Source organism: Palaemon carinicauda, unplaced genomic scaffold (genome assembly GCF_036898095.1).
Source record: "Palaemon carinicauda isolate YSFRI2023 unplaced genomic scaffold, ASM3689809v2 scaffold1049, whole genome shotgun sequence".
Taxonomy (NCBI): domain Eukaryota; kingdom Metazoa; phylum Arthropoda; class Malacostraca; order Decapoda; family Palaemonidae; genus Palaemon; species Palaemon carinicauda.
The window spans coordinates 37,488-62,695 of record NW_027168537.1 but is presented as its reverse complement, the minus strand read 5'-3'; the positions used below and the strand labels follow the sequence as shown (position 1 = coordinate 62,695).

The window sequence follows — 25,208 nt, the reverse complement described above, 5'->3', positions numbered from 1 at the left end:
TAATTTCGATAATATTTTTATAAGAATCTGACGAAAATCAAGAAATTGGACTATATTTACTTATTTTCCTTCCTCACTGGGCTACTTTCCCTATTGTGACCCTTGGGCTTATACCATCATGATGAGTAGGTTAGGATTATCTAAATATAGATTTATTTTAATTGATTGATATTAAATCAGTCTGAAAACAGAGGCAGAGAATTAATTAATTTTTTTTTTTATGGTTTGGTATAATTTATATTTCTTGTTTCCTCTACAGAAACCAGATCATTGGTGGTTTATCGTTGGTGGTTTTGAAGTCCCAATGACAATGGTGAGTACAGCAATAATATTTTAGTCTGCTATAACTATACAGTGTATATATATATATATATATATGTATGTATAAATGTATATACATACACACACACACACATATATATATATATATATATACACATATATTTATATATATATACACATATATACATATGTATATATACGGTATATATATATATATATATATATACACAGTATGTTGACATCATAATTAATTCATTAGATAATTTCTTCAGATATACAGTATATATATATATATATATATATACTGTATATATCTGCATAATATGTACGAGTATGTTTAGTTGTTTATATATATATATATATATATATATCTTTAATGAAGACGAAACAACTGTTGTGGGACGACTAAGTCTGTATTTAATTACATATTAATATTTTATGCTGAACTAAATTAATGATTTGTTTATTCGTGTTAACGAATATTTTATTAACTTTTGGTCTGGGAAGAGTTTTTGCAACAACTCGAATTTAATCTCTATAATTTTACGAATAACTCTGTCTCTCTGCGGTGTTCAGCTGCTGATTCTCATCGTAATTTGTTGGACAGGAACTTACTCCCTATTAAAATTCTTAACAAAAGTTCCAACTTGCTGCAAATGTCTTTATGATAAGAGGGTGACATAAGTCTCTTGTTATAGTTTATATATGAAAGAGGTTTTAGTATTGTTACTGTTCCTAGAATATTTTATTTTAATGGTTCATTACTTCTCCTTTAGTTTGTTTATTTCCTTAGTCATTACTTCTCTCGTAGTTTGTTCATTTCCTTATTTTCTTTCCTCACTGGCAAATTGTTTCCCTGTTAGAGCCCGTGGGCTTATAGCATCCTGCTTTTCCAACTACGGTTATAAAATAGCTATAAAAAAATCTATAAAAAACGCTATTTATTTCTTCATGGCAATTCTGGCGTTATCCTCTATATTGTCAAAATATGCCCATCTCAGAAGTGTTTAAAGGGCTAAAGGCCGTTGACTACCTTTTAATTCCTGTGTCGGAATGTAGGCTATTAAGTAATTAATTCTATCAATAATGCTATTTTTCCCTGTTGGAGCCCTTGGGCTTATAGCATCTTTTTTTTTTTTATTTTTCAACTAAGGTCATATCTTACCTTGTATTAATAGTAATAATAAACCAATGTATCCCAAACACAATAATTCACATCCTTTGGTGAAGCACTTTTGTGTGCTTGAAATTTACGGTCATGTAGAGTTCTCTTGCTTGAGGGTACACTCGGGCACACGATTCTATCTTATTTCTCTTCCTCTTGTTTTATTAGTTTTTATAGTTTATATAGGAAATATTTATTTTAATGTTGTTACTGTTCTCGAAATATTTACTTTTTCCTTGTTTCCTTTCTTCACTGGGCTATTTTCGTTGTTTGAGTCCCTGGGCTTATAGTATCCTGCTTTTCCAACTAGGGTTGTAGCTTAGCGAGTGATAATAATAATAATTATCCATACTTTCGATTTGAGGTTAATTTCATTTTACACGTATTAATAGAAAAATGTTTTTATATTGTGAAAAAAATATAATATAATTATAATTAACTTTGATCAGCCCTTGGGAGCATTATTGTAAATCTCCTCTTGGACTTTTCTGGGGATTATCTCGTGCCACTAGACTTACGAATTTTTCTATTTAGGATATATCAGTTTTTCCATTAATTTACCTACATATATTTGTAAAACGTCAAGCTTGCAGAAGGCCAATATATATATATATATATATATACTGTATATATATGTGTGTATATATATATATATATACTCACATATATATATATATGTATGTATATATATATATATATATATATACACGCAATCAATTCCTTAGGTTAATAACACTGTTATCGTATCTACAAGTATGTTGGTTAAAGAACTAAAGCTGATCATTAACTTGCTGGTCTTTACTCCACTGTGGCTCGAGGTAATAACACGTTTATCAACGAGTTAATAACACTAGATTCAAAATAACTAGTTAGACCCAATGGCTTTTCTGATATTGATCCAATTTCGATTATTTTTTAATTAATTTCAACTAATAAATTCATCTTTCTTATATATTAAAAATTATCAATGACCATTTATGATAATGTTTATATTGAACCATCGTATTTCTGACTTCCTTATTCTTAAGTCTCTCTCTCTCTCTCTCTCTCTCTCTCTCTCTCTCGGTTATTATATGTTCGAAATACGACATACTTCTCTATATATCTATAAAGAATAGTAGTGCAAATTGAAAGGGATGGGAAAAGAATTTACCTCTCTCTCTCTCTCTCTCTCTCTCTCTCTCTCTCTTATTATTTGTTCGAAATACGACATACTTCTCTATATATCTATAAAGAATAATAGTGGAAACTAAAATGGATAGGGAAGGAATCTCTCTCTCTCTCTCTCTCTCTCTCTCTCTCTCTCTCCTTTGACAATTATTTTTCATAAAATGCCATTACTATATATAATTCGAAATATATTCTTGTTTTAAATTTAAATTGAAATGACTGGACATTTTGTATTTCAATTTATTATTATTATTATTATTATTATTATTACTTGCTAAGCTACAACCCTAGATGGAAAAGCAGGATGCTTTAAGCTCAGTGGCCCTAACAGTGAAAATAGCCCAGTGAGGAAAGGAAACGAGGAAAATATATTTTAAGAACAGTATTAGCATTAATTAATTATTTCTTACATAAACTATAAAAACTTTAACTAAATATGAGGAAGAGAAATTAGATAGAATAGTGTGCCCGAATGTATCCTCAAGCAAGAGAACTCCAACCCAAGACAGTGGAAGACCATGGTAAAGATGCTCTGGCACTACCCAAGACTAGAGAACAATGGTTTGATTTTGGAGTGTCCTTCTCCTCGAAGAGCTATTTTTCAAGCTCTGTGCTCGTATTCCATGTGCTTGTTGAAAGGGGATGGAACTGAGGTTTCTGGGCTTCTTATTAACGTTTGATAAGAAAGATCATTACACAATCTGTATGTTACAGGGAGTGAGAGTGTTAGCCAAAGTAGTGATTTGATATCGTATGAAATGACATGCACAGAGCAAGGGGTTTCTTCGTTTTCCAACACTTTATATATATATATATATATATATATATTCTTGTATGTTCCTTCGTGAACTGAGGTGGCAGGTTGAAAGTAGTACGATACTGTGTTGTTAATCCTGAATCTCTCTCTCTCTCTCTCTCTCTCTCTCTAGGAAGAGGTCCAATATCTGACAAAACTCTAGATCATTTTTACATATACACAATCTTAATTTTCCTTATGTGAACTAATTTATATATATATATATATATATATATACAGTATATATATATATAAATATATATATATAAATATATATATGAATATATATATAAATATATATATATATATATATATATATATAATATGGACGACTCCATTAACCTTTGGCAGAGGTCAGAAATCTCTGATTTGTCTTGTGTAGATAAAGTTTCTGTTTAGATAATGGTCGTACTCTGAGAGAGAGAGAGAGAGAGAGAGAGAGAGAGAGAGAGAGAGTACCCTGTGACAAGGAGTGAAAACATTTACAAAGGCAAAAATATCTATCAAAACCGGGAACCAAAAGATCTCTTATCGATATGGTAAGTCATAAGTCAAGTGGGGAGTCATGATGATTGACAGCTGATAACAAAGTGAAGCGAATTTTTAATTAAAAGGTTTTGACATTCGTCGCTTTAGTGTGTTAACAGGAAATTGGAGGGCTCTCTCTCTCTCTCTCTCTCTCTCTCTCTCTCTCTCTCTCTCGCAAAATCGACAGCTAAAGAAGCCTTTATGGTATTTATATCAAATATCTGTTTTAATGTTGATAATGTTTTTAAAATATTTTATTTTAATTTTCATTGTTTCTTATATCGTTTATTTATTTCCTTTCCTCGCTGGGCTATTTTTTGCCTGTTGGAGCCCTTGGACTTATAGCATCTTGCTTTTCCAACTAGGGTTGTAGCTTAGCTACTACTACTACTACTACTACTACTGCTACTACTACTGCTACTACTACTAATGATAATAATAATAATAATAATCCTTTCGTCACTAGGCTATTTTTCCCTGTGTTATCCCTTGGGCGTAGAGCATCCTGCTTTTCCAAATTGGGTTGTAGCTTAGCTAATAACAACAACAACAACAATGATAATAGTAATGCTTTTCCTCACTTGGCTATTTTCCCCTGCTGGGGCCCTTGAGCGTAGAGCATCCTGTTATTCCAAATAGGGTTGTAGCTTAGCTAATAATGATAATGATAATAATAATATTTTCCTCACTGGGCTATTTTTCCCCGTTGGAGCCCTTGGTCTTAGAGCATCCTGCTTTTCCAAATAGGGTTGTAGCTTAGCTAATAATAAGAATAATAATAATCTTTTCCTCACTGGGCTATTTTTCTCCGTTGGAGCCCTTGTTATAGTATCATGCTTTTCCAACTAAGGGATGTAGCTTAGCTAATAATAATAAATAATTTTCCTCACTAGGCTATTTTTCCCTGTTGGGGCCCTTGAGCGTAGAGCATCCTGCTTTTCCAAATAGGGTTGTAGCTTAGCTAATAATAATAATAATCTTTTCCTTACTGGGGTATTTTTACCCGTTGGAGCCCTTGGGGTTTATAGTATCATGCTTTTCCAACCTAAGAGAGATGTAGGTTAGCTAATAATAATAATAATAATTTTCCTCACTAGGCTATTTTTCCCTGTTGGGGCCCTTGAGCGTAGAGCATCCTGCTTTTCCAAATAGGGTTGTAGCTTAGCTAATAACAACAACATCAGTAATAATCGAATCATTTTTTCAACATCTAAATATTTAAACTAGTATACCAGAATGTGCTCTACTGACAGTAATCCTTCACAAAGAGCCCAATGATTCAAATAACTTTGTCTGATACATGATCATTTCAAAATGACCTCAAATCTGAGGCTGCTGGCATCAAGTGAGGACGGGCAAGGAATGACTTAACTTCTGGACTTTTCGCAAAGACATGAACGGTTCAACTCTCTTGCCATTTCTTCAAAATGTAGGGCCTAATATGTCTCTTATTATAATGGAGTAGGTAACACTTTCTATAGACTGATTTCTATTTATTATTATTATTATTATTATTATTAGCTAAGCTACAACCCTATTTGGAAAAGCAGGATGCTCTTCGCCCAAGGGCCCCAACAGGGAAAAATAGCCTAGTGAGCAAAAGTATTATTAATATTATCATTATTATTATTATTGTTATTATTATCATTATTATTATTAGCTAAGCTACCCCTTTAGCTGGAAAAGCATGATACTATAAGCCCAATGAATCCAACAAGGAAAAATAGCACAGTGAGGAAAAGATTATTATTATTATTATTATTATCTAAGCTACAACCCTATTTGGAAAAGCGGGATTCTATAAGCCCAAGGGCTCCAACAGGGAAAAATAGCCCGAGTGAGGAAAAAGATTATTATTATTATTATTATTATTATTATTATTATTATTATTATTATAGGCTACAGTCTTATTTGCAAAGACAGGATGCTATAAGCTCAAGAGCTCCAACGGGGAAAAATAGCCCAGTGAGGAAAGCAAGTAAGCAAATAGTTAAACTACATGACAAGTAATGAATGTGTAATGTAAAGTATTTGAAGATGGCAAACGACGTTGAAATAGATTTGTCATATATAAGCTATGAAGAATAATCCTGCCAGTTATAATCTCTCTCTCTCTCTCTCTCTCTCTCTCTCTCTCTCTTTACTAGTCAGGGCCACCCATACTAGGTTAATTTGTTGTGAGCGGTTAGACGAAAATCTCCCACCATCACCAATCTGTACCGTCAGTACTGGAATTTTTTTTTTTTTTTTTTTTTTTGCCATTGCTGCTGTCACGTAGGTCTTACATTCTTTTTATTATTATTATTGTTTATATGTATATACATGTATATGCATACATTTAAGTTTAACAAGTTACTTCCCTTTGCTTCTTCAATAGAATTAAAATGATTCATCCCCCATCTTATTCTTCGATAAATTCCGTGTCTTTTGTCTAAGTCTGATCGTGGGAATATCTCACTTTTCCCTATGGTTGGGGGGGGCGGTTGGTTCTAGGAGTTGGTTGGGTCCCCTAGTGGGGGGGGGGGGGGGTGTGAGCACACGTGTGTCTCTTGCTTAGGAAGAGAGAAAAGATGAGGGGGAAATATTATTGTTCCTCTTTGTTGCTATGATCATGATTTGTAGTCTCTGTCATAAGAGTTTCTACTAACCTGTCCTCTCTCTCTCTCTCTCTCTCTCTCTCTCTCTCTCTCTCTGAAAAAATAAATAGGAATTATCTTACTATAACTCTACCCAAATTAACCTACTAAATAGATCAATAAAATCTATTTCAAACGTTCAGTAATAAAATACGTGGCATACATCTGTTGGTGACCAACATCAATATATATATATATATATATATAGTCCAAGACATTCCAATCATCTTTTCTAATCACCAATCCTACTCATTTCTTCCTGTTTTCTTAATTACCTTCTGTACCACATTCATGAATCAATTTCTCCAATCGTTCACGAAAACTGTTCAGTGGCTACTTTCCTCTTGGTATAGGATAGAAGAGACTCTTTAGCTATGGTAAGCAGCACTTCTAGGAGAAGGACACTCCAAAATCAAACCACTGTTCTCTAGTCTTGGGTAGTGCCATATCCTCTCTACCATGGTCTTCTACTGTCTTGGGTTAGAGTTCTCTTGCTTGAGAGTACATTGGGGCACAAACTATTCTATCGCATTAGTGTTTTTTATAGTTTATATAGAAAATATTTATTTTAATATTGTTACTGTTTTTAGAATATTTTATTTTAACTTGTTTTCTTTTCCTCATTGGGTTATTTTCCCTGTGGGGGGCCCCTGGGCTTATAGCATCCTGCTTTTCCAACTAAAGTTCTAGCTTAGCAAATAATAATAGTAATAATAATAGAGATAATCATAATAATAAGAGATAATAATGATGATAATAATAATGATAGGGATTTCTATCAGCTACGTGAATTTTGTTCTCTTTCTCTTCATAAAAAAAGCATATTTTGAACATTTGAGAAGGTCTGAATATAGAAATGGTTCAAGCCCCAGATAATAATAGGGAGATTTCTGAGGGTTTTTTCCTGCAGTGGACTAGAAATGGTTACATTTGTTGTTGTTGTGGGTGACTGTATGTGTGTGTATATATATATATATATATATATATATAGATAGATAGATAGTTTTTTCTAGACAGGAATGAAAGGGGTTTAGGCTACACTATAACTAGGGGGTTGCAAAAAGATTATTATTATTATTATTATTATTTTTATTATTATTATTATTATCGGATTTATTTAGAATCCAAATAGCTTCAATTTTTCTTTAGTCTTATCTCTGTGTTTTCATTTTTTGTCGTCACATTCCTAATCTTAATTCTTTCTTTCGAGACATTAGTCTGGAAGGTCTATGAATGACTTTGGTAATCATAAAGGCTTTTATATTTATGCATTTGTATTTGTAAACAGATTTATCTGATAATTGAAATCACCGGTCAAAAGTATTGATATAAAATGTCGGATTCATTGGAAATTAAGTTACATAGTCTTTACTATATGATCTCTTATAGATCTTATTTTGAACGTCTCTTCTAGGAGAAGGACACCACAAAATCAAACCATTGTTCTCTTGTTTTGGGTAGTGCCATAGCCTCTGTACCATGGTTTTTAGCTGTCTTTGGCAAGAGTTCTCTTGCTTGAGGGTACGCTCGAGCACAGTATTCTATCATATTTCTCTCCCTCTTGTTTTTTGAGTTATAGTTAATTTGTAAAAGATTTATTTTATTTTCACTGATCTTGAAATAATTTATATTAATTGTTAATTACTTTTCTTGTAGGTTCTTTATTTCCTTTCCTCTCTGGGCTGTTTTCCCTGATGGAGCTCCTGCTTTTCCTACTAGGGTTATAGTTTATATAAAAAGATTTATTTTATTGTCACTGATCTTGAAATAATTTATTTTAATTGTTAATTACTTGTTGGTTCCTTACTCCCTTTCCTCTCTGGGCTGTTTTCCCTGCTTTCCCTGGTCCTGATTTTCCTAGTAGAGTTGTATCTTAGCAAATGATGATGATAATAATCGCTTAGGTTTAGCAGCTCTTCAAGGAGAAGGACATTCCAAGATCAAACCAATGTTCTCTAGTTTTGGGTAGTGCCATAGCCTCTATATCATGATCTTCCACTGTCTTGGGTTAGAGTTCTCTTGCTTGAGGGTACACTCGGGTACAATATTCTATTTAATTTCTTTGCCTCTTATTTTGTTAAAGTTTTTATATATTATATAGGAAGTATTCATTTTAATGTTACCGTTCTTAAAATTGTTTTTTCTTTGTTTCCTTCTTCCTTCACTGGGCTATTTTCCCTGTAGGAGCCCTTGGGGTTTATAGCATCCTGGTTTTCCTACTAGGGTTATAGCTTAGCAAATAATAATGATATTGAATAATCAAATTGACCTCGTTGTAGCTAAGGAGACTTTTAACCTAGGTATAATTTTAGAAATTTTACTTCCCTCCCCCCCCCCTCTTTGTACTTCGCAAAATTTATCTATTATATTTTTTCAAATATTGAAAATACAGGACAAAAGTTTTTCTGAGTAGGGTCGATATATATATATATATATATATGTATATATATATATATATATATATAGACATAATTTTTATATGTATATATATATATATATATATGGTGTGTGTGTGTGTGTATTCTAAAATTGGTGAGAAAGTGTTTGGTAATAACGTAATTCACTATTGAGAGGAAAGTACAGTTAAAATACTTCAAAAATCATATATCAAGTGACATCAGCTCCAAAATGACTACATTCGCATCATTTATTTATTTCCTTATTTCCTTTCCTCACTGGGCTATTTTTCCATATTGGAGCCATTGGGCTTATAGCATCTTGCTTTTCAACTAGAGTTGTAGCTTGGCTGGTAATAATAATAATAATAATAATATAATAATAATGTTATTCATTTTTCAATCGTGAGTAGATTTCCTATTCATATATATAAACATTTTCTTTAATGAAAAATATTGATTTGTAGATTTTTACTTGGTTATTGACAATTACTGAACTCCAGAATGACATGCTTCATACTTCGTAATATTATATAAACAATAATGTATTATTCTCTTTGGAAAACTTTCAGGGAGAGTAGATAATGTATTTATTGTCTTTCATTTTCTGCGCTCAATATTAGTCAAGTGCTATTCTGTTTACACGTGAAGGCTATGGTTTTTAACGCCTTTCTCTCTCTCTCTTTCTCTCTCTCTCTCTCTCTTTCTCTCTCTCTCTCTCTCTCTCTCTCTCTCTCTCTCTCTCTCTGCAGTAGTTTTCAAATTTGAAACGTAAATCTATGCAAGAAAATTTAAGATTATTTGGTTGAAAGGAATAAAGGGATTCATTTGTTGGGGAGAGAGAGAGAGAGAGAGAGAGAGAGAGAGAGAGAGAGTGCATGAAATATCACATGAGGTTGAGCTCAAGATAAATAGAAGAAAAGACAGAGATGATGAGAACGGAATATGCAATGGAAGATGAAGTACCATTGGAAGGAGAAAGGATTAATGAGATAGAATCGTAGTATTTCGATATTTGTTGCTTTAGGACATGTGTGTGTCGACTTATTTTCAATATAGGCTTTCACATTTGCGTATATTACAAGCCATTAGCTTCCTTAAGTCTGCTTCAACGTGTGAACTTTATGATTAACTTGAAATCGGCATGAATCTCCTTATGTCTTTAGTGGGGAGGAAACAAATTATTATTATTATTATTATTATTACTAAATGCTAAGCTACAACCCTAGTTGGAAAAGCAGGATGCTATAAGCCCAAGGGATCCAACAAGGAAAAAATAGCTCAGTGAGGAAAGGAAACAAGGAAAAATAAAATATTTTAAGAACAGTAAAAATATTGAAATAAATAATTCCTATATAAACTATAAAAACTTTTAACAAAACAAGAGGAAGAGAAACTAGATAGAACAGTGTGCCCGAGTGTACCCTCAAGCAAGAGAACTCTAACCCAAGACAGTGGAAGACCATGGTACAGAGGCTATGTCACTACCCAAGGCTAGAGAATAATGGTTTGGTTTTGGAGTGTCCTTCTCCTAGAAGAGTTGTGGGACAAGTCTCTAAGACTTGAATTGATTCATCTGCTAACATTTATCTTGACCAATCCATGTAAATTCATCTATACTGATGGGTTCCTTATATATGCTGATAAATATTTAGTTCCCTTTTTTAATATCACTCTTATTGTAATATGAAAATACTAATACTAAAAGACTAGTTGGGAACAACTTTAATATTCTTTTTTCAATTTTACGAAGAATACGTCTGTCTGGTAAGAAATGTAAGAGTATTTGGTTGAAAGGAAAGAAGAAAGAGTGTTGGTAAACTCTCTCTCTCTCTCTCTCTCTCTCTCTCTCTCTCTCTCTCTCCTGTCATATTCTTACACACACACATTACGGTACGAGACCTAATTCAAGTTGAATTAAATTCCTTATTCTTAATATAAACATTTTTCTTCAATAAAAGAAAAAATCTGTTTTCCTTCTAGATTTTTACTCGGCAATTGACATTGCACAACAATCTTTGTAAGTTTTTTTTACAGTAAACATTGTTCTCTAGTCTTGGGTAGTGCCATAGCCTCTATATCATGGTCTTCCACTATCTTGGGTTAGAGTTCTCTTGCTTGAGGGTACACTGGGGTCCAATATTCTATGTAATTTCTTTGCCTCTTATTTTGTTGAAGTTTTTATTGTTTATATAGGAAATATTTATTTTATATGTTACTGTTCTTAAAATATTTTGTTTTTCTTTGTTTCCTTTCCTCACTGGGCTATTTACCCTGTTGGAGCCTTTGGGCTTAAAGCATCCTGCTTTTCTAACTAGGGTTGCAGCTTATTATTATTATTATTATTATTATTATTATTATTAGCCAATCTACAACTCTAGTTGGAAAAGCAAGATGGTATAAGCCCCTGGGCTCCAACAGGGAAAAATAGCTCAGTGAGGAAAGGAAATTAGATAAACGATGTGAAAAATTTAACAATAAATTGATTGGTAATTAGTAATAACGATATTAACAATGATAAAGTTCTGGCTACCCTTTGGCTGCTGTCCTTCCATTGCCCAGAGCTAAAGAACAGCAGTAATATTTATTTTTCATTTTTTTATTTTTTATTTAAGGGATGTGAAAAGGGCTTTTATTCATGTTCAATGTGTCATGTATTTGCTGGTTTCTTTTTTATAGTTTAAACTCAAGTGTTCGAAAAGGAAATTCTTTTTCTATATTTTGTTTTTATTTTTGCACGACACGAATACTTTAGTAGGTTTGATTGCCTACATAATTCTTTGTGAATTTACGAAGTTGTTTCTAATGTCTACTCCCTCTTCACATTTGATTTATTATTATTATTATTATTATTATTATTATTATATAAATAATCCTCTAACTGTCTTGGGTTAGAGTTCTCTTGCTTGAGGCTACACTCAAGCACACTATTCTATCTTATTTCTCTTCCTCTGGTTTTGTTAAAGTTTTTATAGTTTATATAGGCGATATTTGAATGCTATTCTTAATATATTTCATTTGCCCATTTTCCTTTCCTCACTAGGCTATTTTCCCTGTTTCAACCCTTCCAATTAGGGTTGTAGTTTAGCAAGTAATGATAATGAAAAGTTGCTCTGCTTCTTAATTTCGAACGAGGAAAATGTTGGCAGTTTCTTATTAAAATAAGAATTTAACATTTCTCTTTCCCTTATTGAAAGCTCATATTATTTTCCTTTTAACGCATTGAATTCCTCTGTGGCTAAATCGAATAATAGTCGTTTTTTATGTGCCATTAACACCTTAAGTTTCAAAAGGTGCAGGTTTTGGGTTGAATAGGAATTTTCCATTTGTATAGGGACCTCTTCTTGACTTTAGTTTTCATGACATTCAAAAGAATTAGCAGATATATAGAGGAATAACTTTTAATTTTTGGCTGGTATTAGGTTGATTGTAAGTACATACACACATATATACTTTATACAATATATATATATATATATATATACAGTGAATATATATTATACTCATATAAATGTATGTATAGATACAGGTATATACAGTATATATATATATATATATATATACTGTATGTGTATATATATGTATATATAAATATATACACACACATATATATATATATATATGTGTGTGTGTGTGTGTGTGCATTTGCGTGCGAGTGTCTTCAGGTCAGCAGGTGTGATAAGTCAAGTAAAGTGTTTACGACCAGATTAACCCCCCCCCCCCCGTTGTTTACAAGGACAGAAGGTATTGTGTTGTAGGCCTACAGGCTTCGTGGCCCAGTCTGTGGTAGCTCGACTCCATCTTGGAACGATTGAAATCACTTACACAGTTATGAGTCACATCCTTTAGTTTGTTTTCAATAAGAGTTATTACATGAAGAAATAAAATGGATTCAGGAAACTATTTGTGAATTATACATGCATTAGATAATGCAGCAAATAAGATAAATTATTGTAGGGCGGTTGGATTTGAAATCCTTGCTAAAGTTCCCCGAAGATTTGAAAGTCAGTCACATGACTTATTTAGCTTGAGAAACTCTATAAGGATATTGAAGAATAATTAACAGAAAAGCAAATAATCCTAAGAAATATCTATTAACGTTAAACGCTCGCCATTTAGTAATAAAGTAAGAAAAAAAGAAACAAAATCAGAGGGAAAAAAACAGGTTTGGTTGTGGCGAGCGATGAGATGGTGGTCCGGTATACCCTAGGGAGAGGAGGGGGCTGGCCGGTGACAGCTCACGGGCATCGAAGGTGGGTGAGACCGGGTGATTCATGCTGGGTGAATCCTTGGTGGGTGATCATGCGGGTGAACCAACAGAGAGAGAGAGAGAGAGAGACTCGGGGAGTCCGGTCTCGGCTAGGGAGGTGGGATCAGGCCTTGGTGCAGCTGGCAAGCGGTCGGTCAGCTGTTCAGTTGCTCCCTAGCAGCGCGAGAGGTAACACGTTATCCCTGACACTCCCATTAGCTTGCTGTCTATGTAGGACTGAATACATTCTATTCGGTCACTTATTAGTTATTAATTGTGGGAGATTATATAATTACTAAGGATAGTCATCAGTAACTATTTTGATTAAGATTTTATACCATATTGATAGAAAAGTACAAATACATAGCAGGTTCTATTAGAGGAAATATTTATAGATTTGTAATTATATAGAATCTCTCTCTCTCTCTCTCTCTCTCTCTCTCTCTCTCTCTGTAAGATCTGTTTATACAATCTTAGATATTTAAATATCACGCTGGTATTCCATATTGTCAAATCCACATTATCGAATCATTTAGAGAACAAGAAAGTCTTCAGTTTCGTCTTGAAAGCATTAATCTCTTTAGTCTTCTTAAGAGGGTCATGAAAACTTGTTTCTTGATAGACGAATATATTTTCTAAAAAAATATTATTATTGTTGTTGTTGTTGTTGTCGTTATTATTATTATTATTATTATTATTTATCATTATTACTATTATTATTGTTATTATTATTATTCTTATTTTCGTTATTATTAATATCATTATCTTTACTATTATTATTACTATTATTATTATTACTCCATCATCAATTATTATTATTCTTATTATTATGATTAATTTCATTATCTTATTGTTATTATTATTACTCTGTATGACTTTTGCTGAAATAAAGGTTTTACATATATATATATATATATATATATATATATAGTTTAAGTTTATATATATAGTTTAAGTTTAGGAAGTTACTTCCCTTTGCTTCTTCAATAATATAAAAATATCCAACATCCCCTATCTTTTTCTTCGAGAATTTCCCCGTCTTTTCTGATACCTGAATCGTGCTCGGGTTCGGCAGGGGTGGGGGGGGGGGGGTGATTGAGCTATTTTGGGATGTTGGCTGGGTCCCGGAGGGGGAGGTGTAGCACACGTGTGTTAATTGCTTTTGAAGAGAAGAAAGATGAGGGAAAGGTTGTTTATTATTATTATTATTATTATTATTATTATTATTATTATTATTATCCAATGTAGTCCTTTAATGGAATATCCAAATTATACCTTGCCTGGTGAATGTCACACTGGGGTTTCGAGTCCCGCTCAAACTCGTTAGTTCTTATGTTGGCTGCAACCTCTCCTTGTGAGCTAAGAAGGGGTTGGGGTTCAGGGGAGCCTATAGGTCTACCTGCTGAGCCATCAGCAGTCATTTTCTGGCCTCCCTTGGTCCTAGCTTGGGTGGAGAGGGGGCTTGAACCAATCATGTGTAATATGGTTCAGTGACTTCGTCTTGTCAAACCTTTTAATTAGAAATTCTTGTGGTCTCCCTACTTATAGTTGTAGGACCCCGTCAGAATCTTATTTAGCCATAAATCACCATAAAACTTTAATTATTCACGAGAGAGAGAGAGAGAGAGAGAGAGAGAGAGAGAGAGAGAGAGAGAGAGAGAGAGAGAGAGAGGTTGAAATTCATGTCCACCTCGAGTCTAGTCTTATGATTTCAACTCTCTCTCTCTCTCTCTATATATATATATATATATATATATATATATATATATATATATATATATATATATATATATATATATATATATATATATATATATTCCACTACATGACAAATGCCTAAGGCATGTCCTTCCCCTCCCATCTGTTAATGGTCTTACTATATCATATTAGCAAATTTTCTTAGCTCGTCAATCCATTGTCTTCTCTCCCTTCCCCTGCTTCCTTTGTAATGTCCAGAGACCCATTCTGTTATTCTTAATATCCATCTATTGTCTGTCATTCTCATTATATGTCCTGCCCATGTCCATTTATTTTTCTTAAAAGTTAGAAAAGCATATATTGGATAGGGATCGTATACACGATGCTGTGTTTTTTTTTTCTTTGTTATTCACGTTATTCTTTTCATAGCTTTTAGTTGTAAAACACACACACACACACACACACATATAAGCCTAGTGCTCCATGGGTAGTATACTTAAGATGGTCCAATACTTTTGAAAAAATAGATCATTTTCAGAGCAAACCAGACTGACTTTATGGATTTTTCCAAAGCCTAAAAGATGTATATATCTCTCATCACTGAACTTGTGGTCGTTTCTGTCACTTGGGTGTAAATAAGAAGCCACCACACAACGAATCATTAAGTATTACATTCATAATTCATGTGTGTGTGTGTTTGTATGAGAGAGAGAGAGAGAGAGAGAGAGAGAGAGAGAGAGAGATTTGGTACGAGTTGACTTGCCTACAATTTCATTTCTACGTAGGTTGATTTTAGACATATTCGTAATTCAATCTAACTGTGCTTGAGAGAGAGAGAGAGAGAGAGAGAGAGAGAGAGAGAGAGAGAGAGAGGGGTTTATGTATGTCTATTACTCGTGCACACACACAAAAACACGTTTACAAGATGTGTGTATATGTAAGAAAGTACATTGAATGTTAAATTGTATGTAATCTGATATTTATTATCGTTGGCTACCTCCAGTGATGTTTGTGTGTGCGTATGTGTGCGTGAGTATGACATAGGCCTACGTAATAGATGTGTATTTATTTCGAAAAGTGAATAGGCCTAATCATTTAGGTTTGCTTACATTTCCTGTCTCTGTTACTGTTATATGAATGTGCTGTTGACCATTTGGAGAGAGAGAGAGAGAGAGAGAGAGAGAGAGAGAGAGAGAGAGAGAGAGATCAATTTACTTATGTAATATATGTATTTTAGGCTGAAATTTATTATCAATTTACTTATGTAATAAATTGTATTTTAGGCTGAAATTTATTTGATTGGTTCAAAGATTGAGGACGTATATTGTAGCATATATTTAGTAGTTCAGTCGATACTTTAACCTCTGTAAGTTAATTAATCCTGGCTTTTCCCAATATTTACTTAATTACTTAATTGTTAAATGCTCGCGAACATAGTACTTATAAGTAGTTATAAGTACTTATTTACTTTTAGATAGAAATGCTTCAATAATTCCAGGTTATCATGGTTACGACACTTTCAGACCACAAGCAATGTTTACGTTTGTAGTTTTAAAGTCAAATTTTTTCATTATTTCGAATATTATAATTCAAGAAAACTGATAGGTAATACAGGAAATTAACTAGATATTATATATTTAATTTTTTTATCACATCAAAGAAATATAATTTGTATTAATAAAAAAATGTATAAGTTTTATTAAAATTAAGGTAAACTTATAAGTTCCGAAACTTGTGTCGTCTGCAGCACAAGAACTCGGACACAGGGTTGCCAGTTTGGCCTTTTTTCAGGCCAAAAAAAACCCCTAAAATTTGTTCTTTTTTTAATTAGTTGGCCTTTAGTAATATCTTGAAAAAAGCTGGGTCGTAAATACTATATATTTGGCCTTTTTCTACTAATGGCTCGGCCTTTTAAAGCCGCGTTTAATTAAAATAGGCCTTTTCTCATTTACAAATCATGGCAACCCTGCTCGGACAGATGTAGTAAACACGTTACACGCTTAAGTATTGGTAAGAAGTTTTATATATTTAGATATTTTGTCCCACTTGGCTGTAGTAAACGATGTATATTTGTATTTAAACGAAGCTGGAATAGATTATAATTGCATATATTCTTAGTCTATACATTAGTTGAATTATAATACTTATCTGGATGACGTATGAAATCAACTTTTTTTTTTTCATTTGGTTTACAAGTTAGGCTGTGGTCGTCATTTTACTTGTAAATATAAAGTTCATTAGATTCAGAAAAGGCTCGGATATTAAGAATTTTATATGCTTATTTAATGCCTCCTATGGATGCCAGACTGTCTATCGAAGGAAGCCTAATGTACGTTGGTTTGGAACTAACCTTTTCCTGTGACAAGTCAGGGACAGTATAGTTAATGACCCTCCCTGAGACAGGGTAGGCAAGACACAACTCTCTCTCTCTCTCTCTCTCTCTCTCTCTCTCTCTCTCTCTCTCCGAGACACAGCCCTTGCTAAAAGTTTTAGAACAATATAGGGTAATGTTAGGTTAGGAGGTAGCTCACTGATTTGTCGATAAACAGAATTTTGGAGCCTTTGTATATTAGCAGCCAGTTCCTACCATGTGTATAAGAAAATGGACTCCAACTAAACTAAACTTCCTCCCCCTAACCTAACCTACAAGCCATGTCTTTACTTGCCTAATGGGGGCTAACATCCCTCTGCGATTGCCCTTACACTGCCGTATTCTAAGAAAGTCATCGTACATACAGGTGGCCGCTATCATTGTGATTTTAAGATGATAAAACTGTGTTCAGTAGTTTATTTTCACATTTTGTAGTAGCTACTACAATGTTACAATTGCCCACTCTTAAATGTCTACTGTACTATGGTTACAAGTCCTTCAAATGCAGTTCTAGATTGTTTTATGTGACTCGGAAAACATGTTAGAATTGCAAAATATACTAGTTGTGAAGCGTATAGTCAGAAAGTTTTCTATTTTCAATGAATAATCATCACATGAATGATTTAATATACATTACAATACTATTTAGGTATATAAACACTACAATGGAGAGAGATATATGGCTGATAATTCTTTCAATATCTGCTGGAATAGCTTTTAGCAAGTTGCACCCACTTTTGTATATTAACCCTTTTACCCCCAAAGGATGTACTGATACGTTTCACAAAACTCATCCCTTTACCCCCAAGAGAATGAGACCAACCTGACCTCTCTATGACGAAAATTAAGGCCGTTAGAGCAATTTAAAAAAAGATATATACTGCAAAATGTGCTTGAAAAAAAATAACCCCTGGGGGTTAAGGGTTGGAAAGTTCCAAATAGCCCGGGGGTAAAAGGGTTAAGCGGATAACATTTATTTGAATTCCTTGAATACGCTATGATAAAAAATCTTATGCTGTTGATTAAAATAACCTTTTAAACTAGTATACCCAGCACTCTTGGAATGTATGTTTTAAACTTAATAGTACTTCTGTAAGCTGCTTTTGATTGTCTTGCTTGTGTGGTCAATTAGCCTATGTTATTGCTTATACCATTGCTATTCCTAAAATACTTTTCTTTTTTACAGGAGATCTAGATATTAATCTCTGGTACCGTCATTCAATTAGTATTTACTTATTTATTTCAAAACCTTGGTCTTCAACTGTCATGGATAGAGTTCTCTTGCTTGAGGGTACACTCGGGCACACTATTCTATTTTATTTTGATTCTTTTGGTTTTTTGAAGGTTATTTAGCGTATATGTGAAATCTATTTTAATATTGCCACTGTTTTTAAGGTATTTACTTTTAATTGTAGTTTATTTATTTCCTTTCCTAACTGGGCTATTTTTCCATGTGTACCTTCCAGTTTCTTTCTACCTAAGCTGTCTAGCTTTTTTGACTTGACCTGTCTCCTCTTTTCAGTTTTTCGGATACTGGTCCTTTGACCATACCTTTATAGAAGCCACATGAAACTAAATAGACAATTCTAATTTTTTCTGGATAGGGTATTTAGACATTCTGTTTTGCCTAAGATCAATTTTAAATGTTGAAATTAATATTTGTTCATTTATTTTTAATTATGCAAATTTATATTTCCTTAGATGATGAATTAATAGAAATATCTTTTTCATTCCAGATGAAAACATAAGAGACAGAAAAAGAGGAACTGGAAGAATATGTCTGACTCCTTTGAGTATTGGACTTGTATTCAGATACTAAAGGTAAGAATGACTTGAATTTCAAAGTATCTTAGAATAGTTAATGTGTAGGCTTAAGTTTCTTTTATTTCTTGCTGTATATTTCTTCAAGTTACACCCACTTTTGTATATTAACCCTTTTACCCCCAAAGGACATACTGGTATGTTTCACAAAACTCATTCCTTTACCCCCATGGACGTACTGGTACGTCCTTGCAAAAACCTGCCATTTACATTTTTTGTTTTGCAAATTTTGATAATTTTTTGAAAAACTTCAGGCATTTTCCAAGAGAATGAGACCAACCTGACCTCTCTATGACAAAAATTAAGGCTGTTAGAGCAATTTAAAAAAAGATATACAGTACTGCAAAATGTGCTTGAAAAAAAAATAACCCCTGGGGGTCAAGGGTTGGAAAGTTCCAAATAGCCCTTAGTGTTATCAGGTGTATGAGTACAGAAGAGAATATGTAAAGAATATGCCAGACTATTCAGTGTGTGTGTGTAGGGAAAAGGGAAAATGAACCGTAACTAGAGAGAAGGATCCAAAGTAGTAATGTCTGGCCAGTCAAAAGACCCCATAACACTCTAGCGGTAGTATCTCAACGGGTGGCTGGTGCCCTTGATGTGCTGTTTCTTGCTAGGGTTGATGATCATGGTGTTGCCAACGTAAACAATGTAACAGGGTAATTCTCTGAGGTGGTTGCCCATAAGGCGTTGAAAGGTGGCATCTTATTTTGAAGGCCAAAACAGCCATGATTAAAAGTATGTCCCTGTTGGGGTGATGATTGCCATCTTTTCTACATCCTATTTTGCATCCGGGACTTGGTAATATTATACAGTACCCTTTTAGGAGATTGATATTCAAGAATATTCTTGCTGTTTGAGCTGGTAAGTTATGTCAGTAACCTCAGATACAGGGTACCTGTCTGTTACTGTTTGAGCGTTAAGTCACCGCAGGAATGCCTTGTTCTGTCTCCTTTACAGACCCTGTGGAGGGGAGATGCCCAGTGGCTGATAGCTTTCTGGCAGATTCCTGGCTGCTTCATGCCCTTCAATAAATACCAGGATTGGAAATGTTTTTATTACATTATTTCTTGATCTTATTACAGTATAAAAACTCTTGATACATCACATCATCTGACATTCATTTCAGTTGGATTTGTGTTCGTATCTGAATAGTTGTAAGTTAAATAGTTGTAAGTTGTGGACCTTTTGTATACAAGTCCCATTCCTTTCATTCATTCTTGTCCATTCATTGCAATATTTCACTCTATATTCTCTCTATGTTCGTTATTATTATTATTACTAGCAAAGCTACAACCTTGGTTGGAAAAGCATGATGCTATAAGCACAAGGTCCCCAACAGGAAAAATATCCCAGTGATGAAAGGAAATAAAGAAATAAACTATAGGAGAAGTAGTGAATGCAGAATATCAAATATCTTGATATCTAATATTTATATAGATTTCATTTGTAAACTATGAAGGAAGACTTATGTAAGCCTGATCAATATAAAAAAACATTCACTGCAAATTGAACTGAGGTTTAGCCAACCCATTTGCTCTTGGATTATAAGGAATTGTTGACATGCCGAAGTATGCATTCTTGCAACATATTCTCAAATGATTTTCCCAAAAACTCTGCACCATTATAGGTAAACATTTTCATTGGGTTGTGCACAAACTGGCTTTTGATAATAGCCATGAACTGAATCCAACTCCATAAACACTTTCATCCTGTGCACACTATATATAAATACTGTACTAATACAATATACATTGGAAACCTGTTTTTCACAGTCCCTCTCATTCACCTCTCTTTAATCAATACGCATTAAAAACTTCCATCCGTCTTTCACACAGGTACAATTAGACTATATTATATCATGGACTATGACCTGGTGTAAACGCACCCCTTTTTTGTAAGTCTTGACAATACTGCTTTGGAAAATGACATGGTCTCTGATAGATACGGTAGTAGTGTTTTCACTCAAAGCTGTTTTAAACTACCAGCCTTAACATCCCTAAATCATCTTTCTGACCAAGCGATTGTCTTTCTAATGACACACCATATACTATATACATTCTGCTACATACTTTTGTTTTTCCAGCAATGTAGTGTAGACATTCTACTTCACGATAATCTTTCTAACAACATACTATACACATTCTACTTCTTGATCGTCTTATCAACAACATTCTTTATACATTCTGCTTCTCATTTTTATTCAAATTATGACTCAAAATAATTTTCTCAACTTCTTATATTACCATTTCCATTGTCAAAATTAACGGGGCATTAAATGATCACCCGAAACATACCTTTCATCATAAACATTCACAAGTATTACAGTACTAGTCCCCCCTTTAAGTATCACCTTCCTGTATACTTCTTCATCTTTTCCTTGGCACATCCACAGTCACCTGCAACAGCCCTCTTTGGTCTTCCACATTTATCATTCAGTCCGATTCTTGCGCCACAACCTTCGTTTTATAATTTACTTTAGACTCGTCTACTAAAAACATATCTTGATTATTCCCTTTTATACCCAGATTCATACACCACCTGCTTCTTACTTGCCATGCAATGATTGTGTCCTGTTTATTTCATAATCTGTATAGCATATGCTTAAGCTTCATATAACTAGTTTTCTTTTAAGATTCCTATTATTAAATTACAAGTACAGTAAGTGCTTATATACTCGCCCAGCCTTACTTCAATAATTTCTTATACTTGATGCAATATCATTCTGTCTGTATTCAGAAATTTATGCCCCAATAATACATCATACTTATCATTCACTTCAGATCTTTGCCGACTGTACCATGCTGCATGTAGTAATTTGCATGCAGCTAGTTCTAACAGTCTTGGTAACAGCTTCTGGCCGGGTGGAGATTCGAACCCCCACCTGAGGAATATGTACGGGGACTTGTCATAAACTTTTTATCTCTCTTGATAGCTCAGGTGTTTAGCTCATGTAAGACAGTTAAGTATTGAAATAATTCATTCTAATGTTATGACTTGTGCAATTTCCCCAAGATTTCTTATACTTCAGAGGGGTTTAGAACATGAAAGCTTATTAAGTATTGAAATAATTCAATCTATTTAAAAATGTATTTGTAATTGTTCCATTGCTTTCTCCATTCACAATCCATGTTTACCTTCCAGTTTCTTTCTACCTAAGTTGTCTAGCTTCTTTGAATTAACCTGTCTCCTCTTTTCAGTTCTTCGGATACTGGTCCTTTGACCATACCTTTATAGTAGCCACATGAAACTAAATAGACAATTCAAATTTTTTCTGGAGAATTTAGACATTCTGTTTTGCCTAAGATCAATTTTAAATGTTGAAATTAATCTTTGTTTATTTATCTTTAATTATGCAAATTTATATTTCCTTAGATGATGAATTAATAGAAATATCTTTTTCATTTCAGCTGGTACTACTAGGGTGCCACAGCCCACTCTCCCCCATTATCCACCACAGATGATGCTTCATAATGCTGTATCCCCTACTGCTGCTACCTCCGCGGTCATCTAAGGCACCGGAGGAAACAGCGGGGCCTACCGGAAGTCGTCAGAATCGCTCGCCATTCATTCCTATTTCTAGCACGCTCTCTTGCCTCTCTCACATCTATCCTCCTATCACCCAGAGCTTTCTTCACTTCATCCATCCACCCAAACGTTGGCCTTCCTCATGTACTTCTCCCATCAACTCTTGCATTCATCACCTTCTTTAGCAGACAGCCATTTTCCATTCTCTCAACATGGCCAAACCACCTCAACACATTCATATCCACTCTAGCTGCTAACTCATTTCTTACACCCGTTCTCACCCTCACCACTTCGTTCCTAACCCTATCTACTCGATACACACCAGCCATAATCCTTAGACATTCATCTCAAAACACATTCAATTTCTGTCTCTCCATCGCTTTCATTCCCCACAACTCCGATCCATACATCACAGTTGGTACAATCACTTTCTCATATAGAACTCTCTTTACGTTCATGCCCAACCCTCTATTTTTTCCGTAACCGAAATACAAACCACGCTATTTAAATAGGTTATGACTCGGCATAGCTGAAATGACGAGCCATTAGATTTTTAACGAGGGTTAACTACCCCCTCGCTAGTTAGCGGGGGTTAGGGGAGGGGTAGCTAGCTACCCCTCTCCCCTCACACACCGGTGAACCGATTCACTTCACTTTTGGCTCGGGTGATGATCAGACGTGTCTGCTCTCACCCTCGCATTGACAGCCTTAATGTTTTTTGCTTTCTCTTTCAGTTTGTGTGTTTGGAAGTTGGCCTCTCTCTTTATCATGCGGAAATGCCCTGGTTTACCCTACCAACCTTGTGGGGCTTATATGTCGGCGGTCGAGACGGACCCTCACACCTTGTGTCCGTTCTGCAGAGGTCAACGGTGTGATGATGATAAAGTGTGCAGGGAGTGGTCTACCTCCCAGTGGGAGAGGTTTTCCCGGCGACGGAAGAAGAAGTCTAAGCGGGATCTTTCTCTTTCAAGGGTTTCCTTGAAGACGGAAAATTCCAAGGACTCTTCTTCCGTTGCCCGAACCTCCTCCGAAGCTCCCGCTCGATCGGTCTCTCGTGAGAGGCCGTCAAGTGGTAGCGTAGGCTGTTCTTTTGTTGACCGACCTCGGGGTTCGGGAGAGGGAGTTTCCTCCCATAGGGAGGCAGCTCTTCCTCCTCCTCCTGGGGAGGATTTATCTATTTTTGCTTCTGTTTATAATGATGATTTATTACAGCTTTGGGCTTCCTTGGGGCTTAAGGGTTCTCCCTCCAGGGAAGCCCTGTTTGACCTGATCCAGTTTGGCGCAGTTGTCAAACAGTCGCCGGTGATAGCGGAGGTTGACCGTCTGTCTATCGTCGACGTTGTTGTGGCAGAGGCTTCCGACGGGTCGGGTCAAACCCCTGCCTTGGGTGCTGATGTTGCTGAAGGGTCAGTTCCCCCCTCCGAACATCCTTCAAGGGAGGAGCTGAGTCCAACGGTCTCTCCTGCAGGTGATTCTCCCCCTCGGGGGAGTTCACTGACTGAGACTCCTCTTCGGAGGACCGACGATGGTGTTCCTGCTCCCAGAGGACGTATCCGTCACAAGGCTCGCCTTCCTCTTCGCCGTAGAGGTATTCCTTCTCCCGACAAGGGAGTTAGGAGGCGCCTCTTCGGCTCCTAGCCCTCACCGTCCCCTGCAGAGGATCCTCCTTGTCGTGAGTCGACTGTTGCAGCCGCATCTCTGGACCTCTCTGCAGATCGTTCCTGATCTCCTACGCCTGCCAGACCTGCTGACACTCCTTCACCGTTCGTGGCAGCTGATGGGCAGTGGGCGCCCTCGCACCCCGTTATCCAACGGGTACCGGTCCCTTCAGGGCAAAAGGGCCTGTCTCACACTGTGAGCAAGACCCTTAAGTGCCAGGTTTTAACTGTGCGGCCACATTCTCAAGCCTTTTCCTGTTCCTGCTGTTGCTGAGTGTCATCCTGTGCCGGAAACAACGCGCCAGCGATCTCCTATGGCAGAGTTGACATGTCAGTGCTCTCCTGCTCGCCATTGATCTCCTGCTCGCCAGTGCTCTCCTGCTCGCCAGTGCTCTCCTACTCTCAAGCGCTCTCCTGTATGCCAGCGATCTACTCCTTGCCAGCGCTCATCTGCACGCCCTGATCCTGATACGCACCCTACGCACCCACGATCTCCAGCTCGCCAGCGAAATTCCCCTGCGCGTAACTATGCGCCATCGCTCGCCCGCGCACCCACGATCTTCGGATCTGGGCGTAGGAAGGAAGCCTCATCCTTCTTCTCGCCAGCGTTCACCTGAGCACCCTTGGAACGCGCCCTCTCGTCAACCCTCGCCTACGCGCCATCGCGCTCGGTCATCTTCGTGCACACAGGTTCCAGCTCCTACCGTGCACATTTCCAGAGGTGGACGGGATACTACGCGCCCACGAGCAGTCTCCTTCTTGTGCTTCTAAGCCTGCTGATCCTGTGCCTCATCTGTCTTCTCCAGATCGCGCACCTGTACGCCAGCGATCTCCGGCGCGTCTGCGCGCCATCACTCTCCAGCACGCCCACGCGCCCACGAGCCTGTTCGCAGAAGATCACCTGCGCGCA

The 25,208-nt window shown here is 35.6% G+C and overlaps 1 protein-coding gene across 1 annotated transcript; it reads left to right on the top strand.

Annotated features, from left to right (window-relative positions):
* Positions 1 to 258: 258 nt before the first annotated feature.
* LOC137635228 (uncharacterized) lies at positions 259 to 24,883 on the top strand. Its single transcript, XM_068367684.1, has 3 exons — positions 259 to 313; positions 19,028 to 19,112; positions 22,523 to 24,883. Exon 3 carries the CDS (start codon positions 23,352 to 23,354, stop codon positions 24,276 to 24,278), a length of 927 nt encoding a protein of 308 aa, XP_068223785.1. The 5' UTR covers positions 259 to 313; positions 19,028 to 19,112; positions 22,523 to 23,351; the 3' UTR covers positions 24,279 to 24,883.
* Positions 24,884 to 25,208: the final 325 nt, after the last annotated feature.

Excerpts from the sequence above, each read along its gene's own strand:
- LOC137635228 (XM_068367684.1), top strand. The coding sequence starts at position 23,352 with ATGTTTTTTGCTTTCTCTTTCAGTTTGTGTGTTTGGAAGTTGGCCTCT.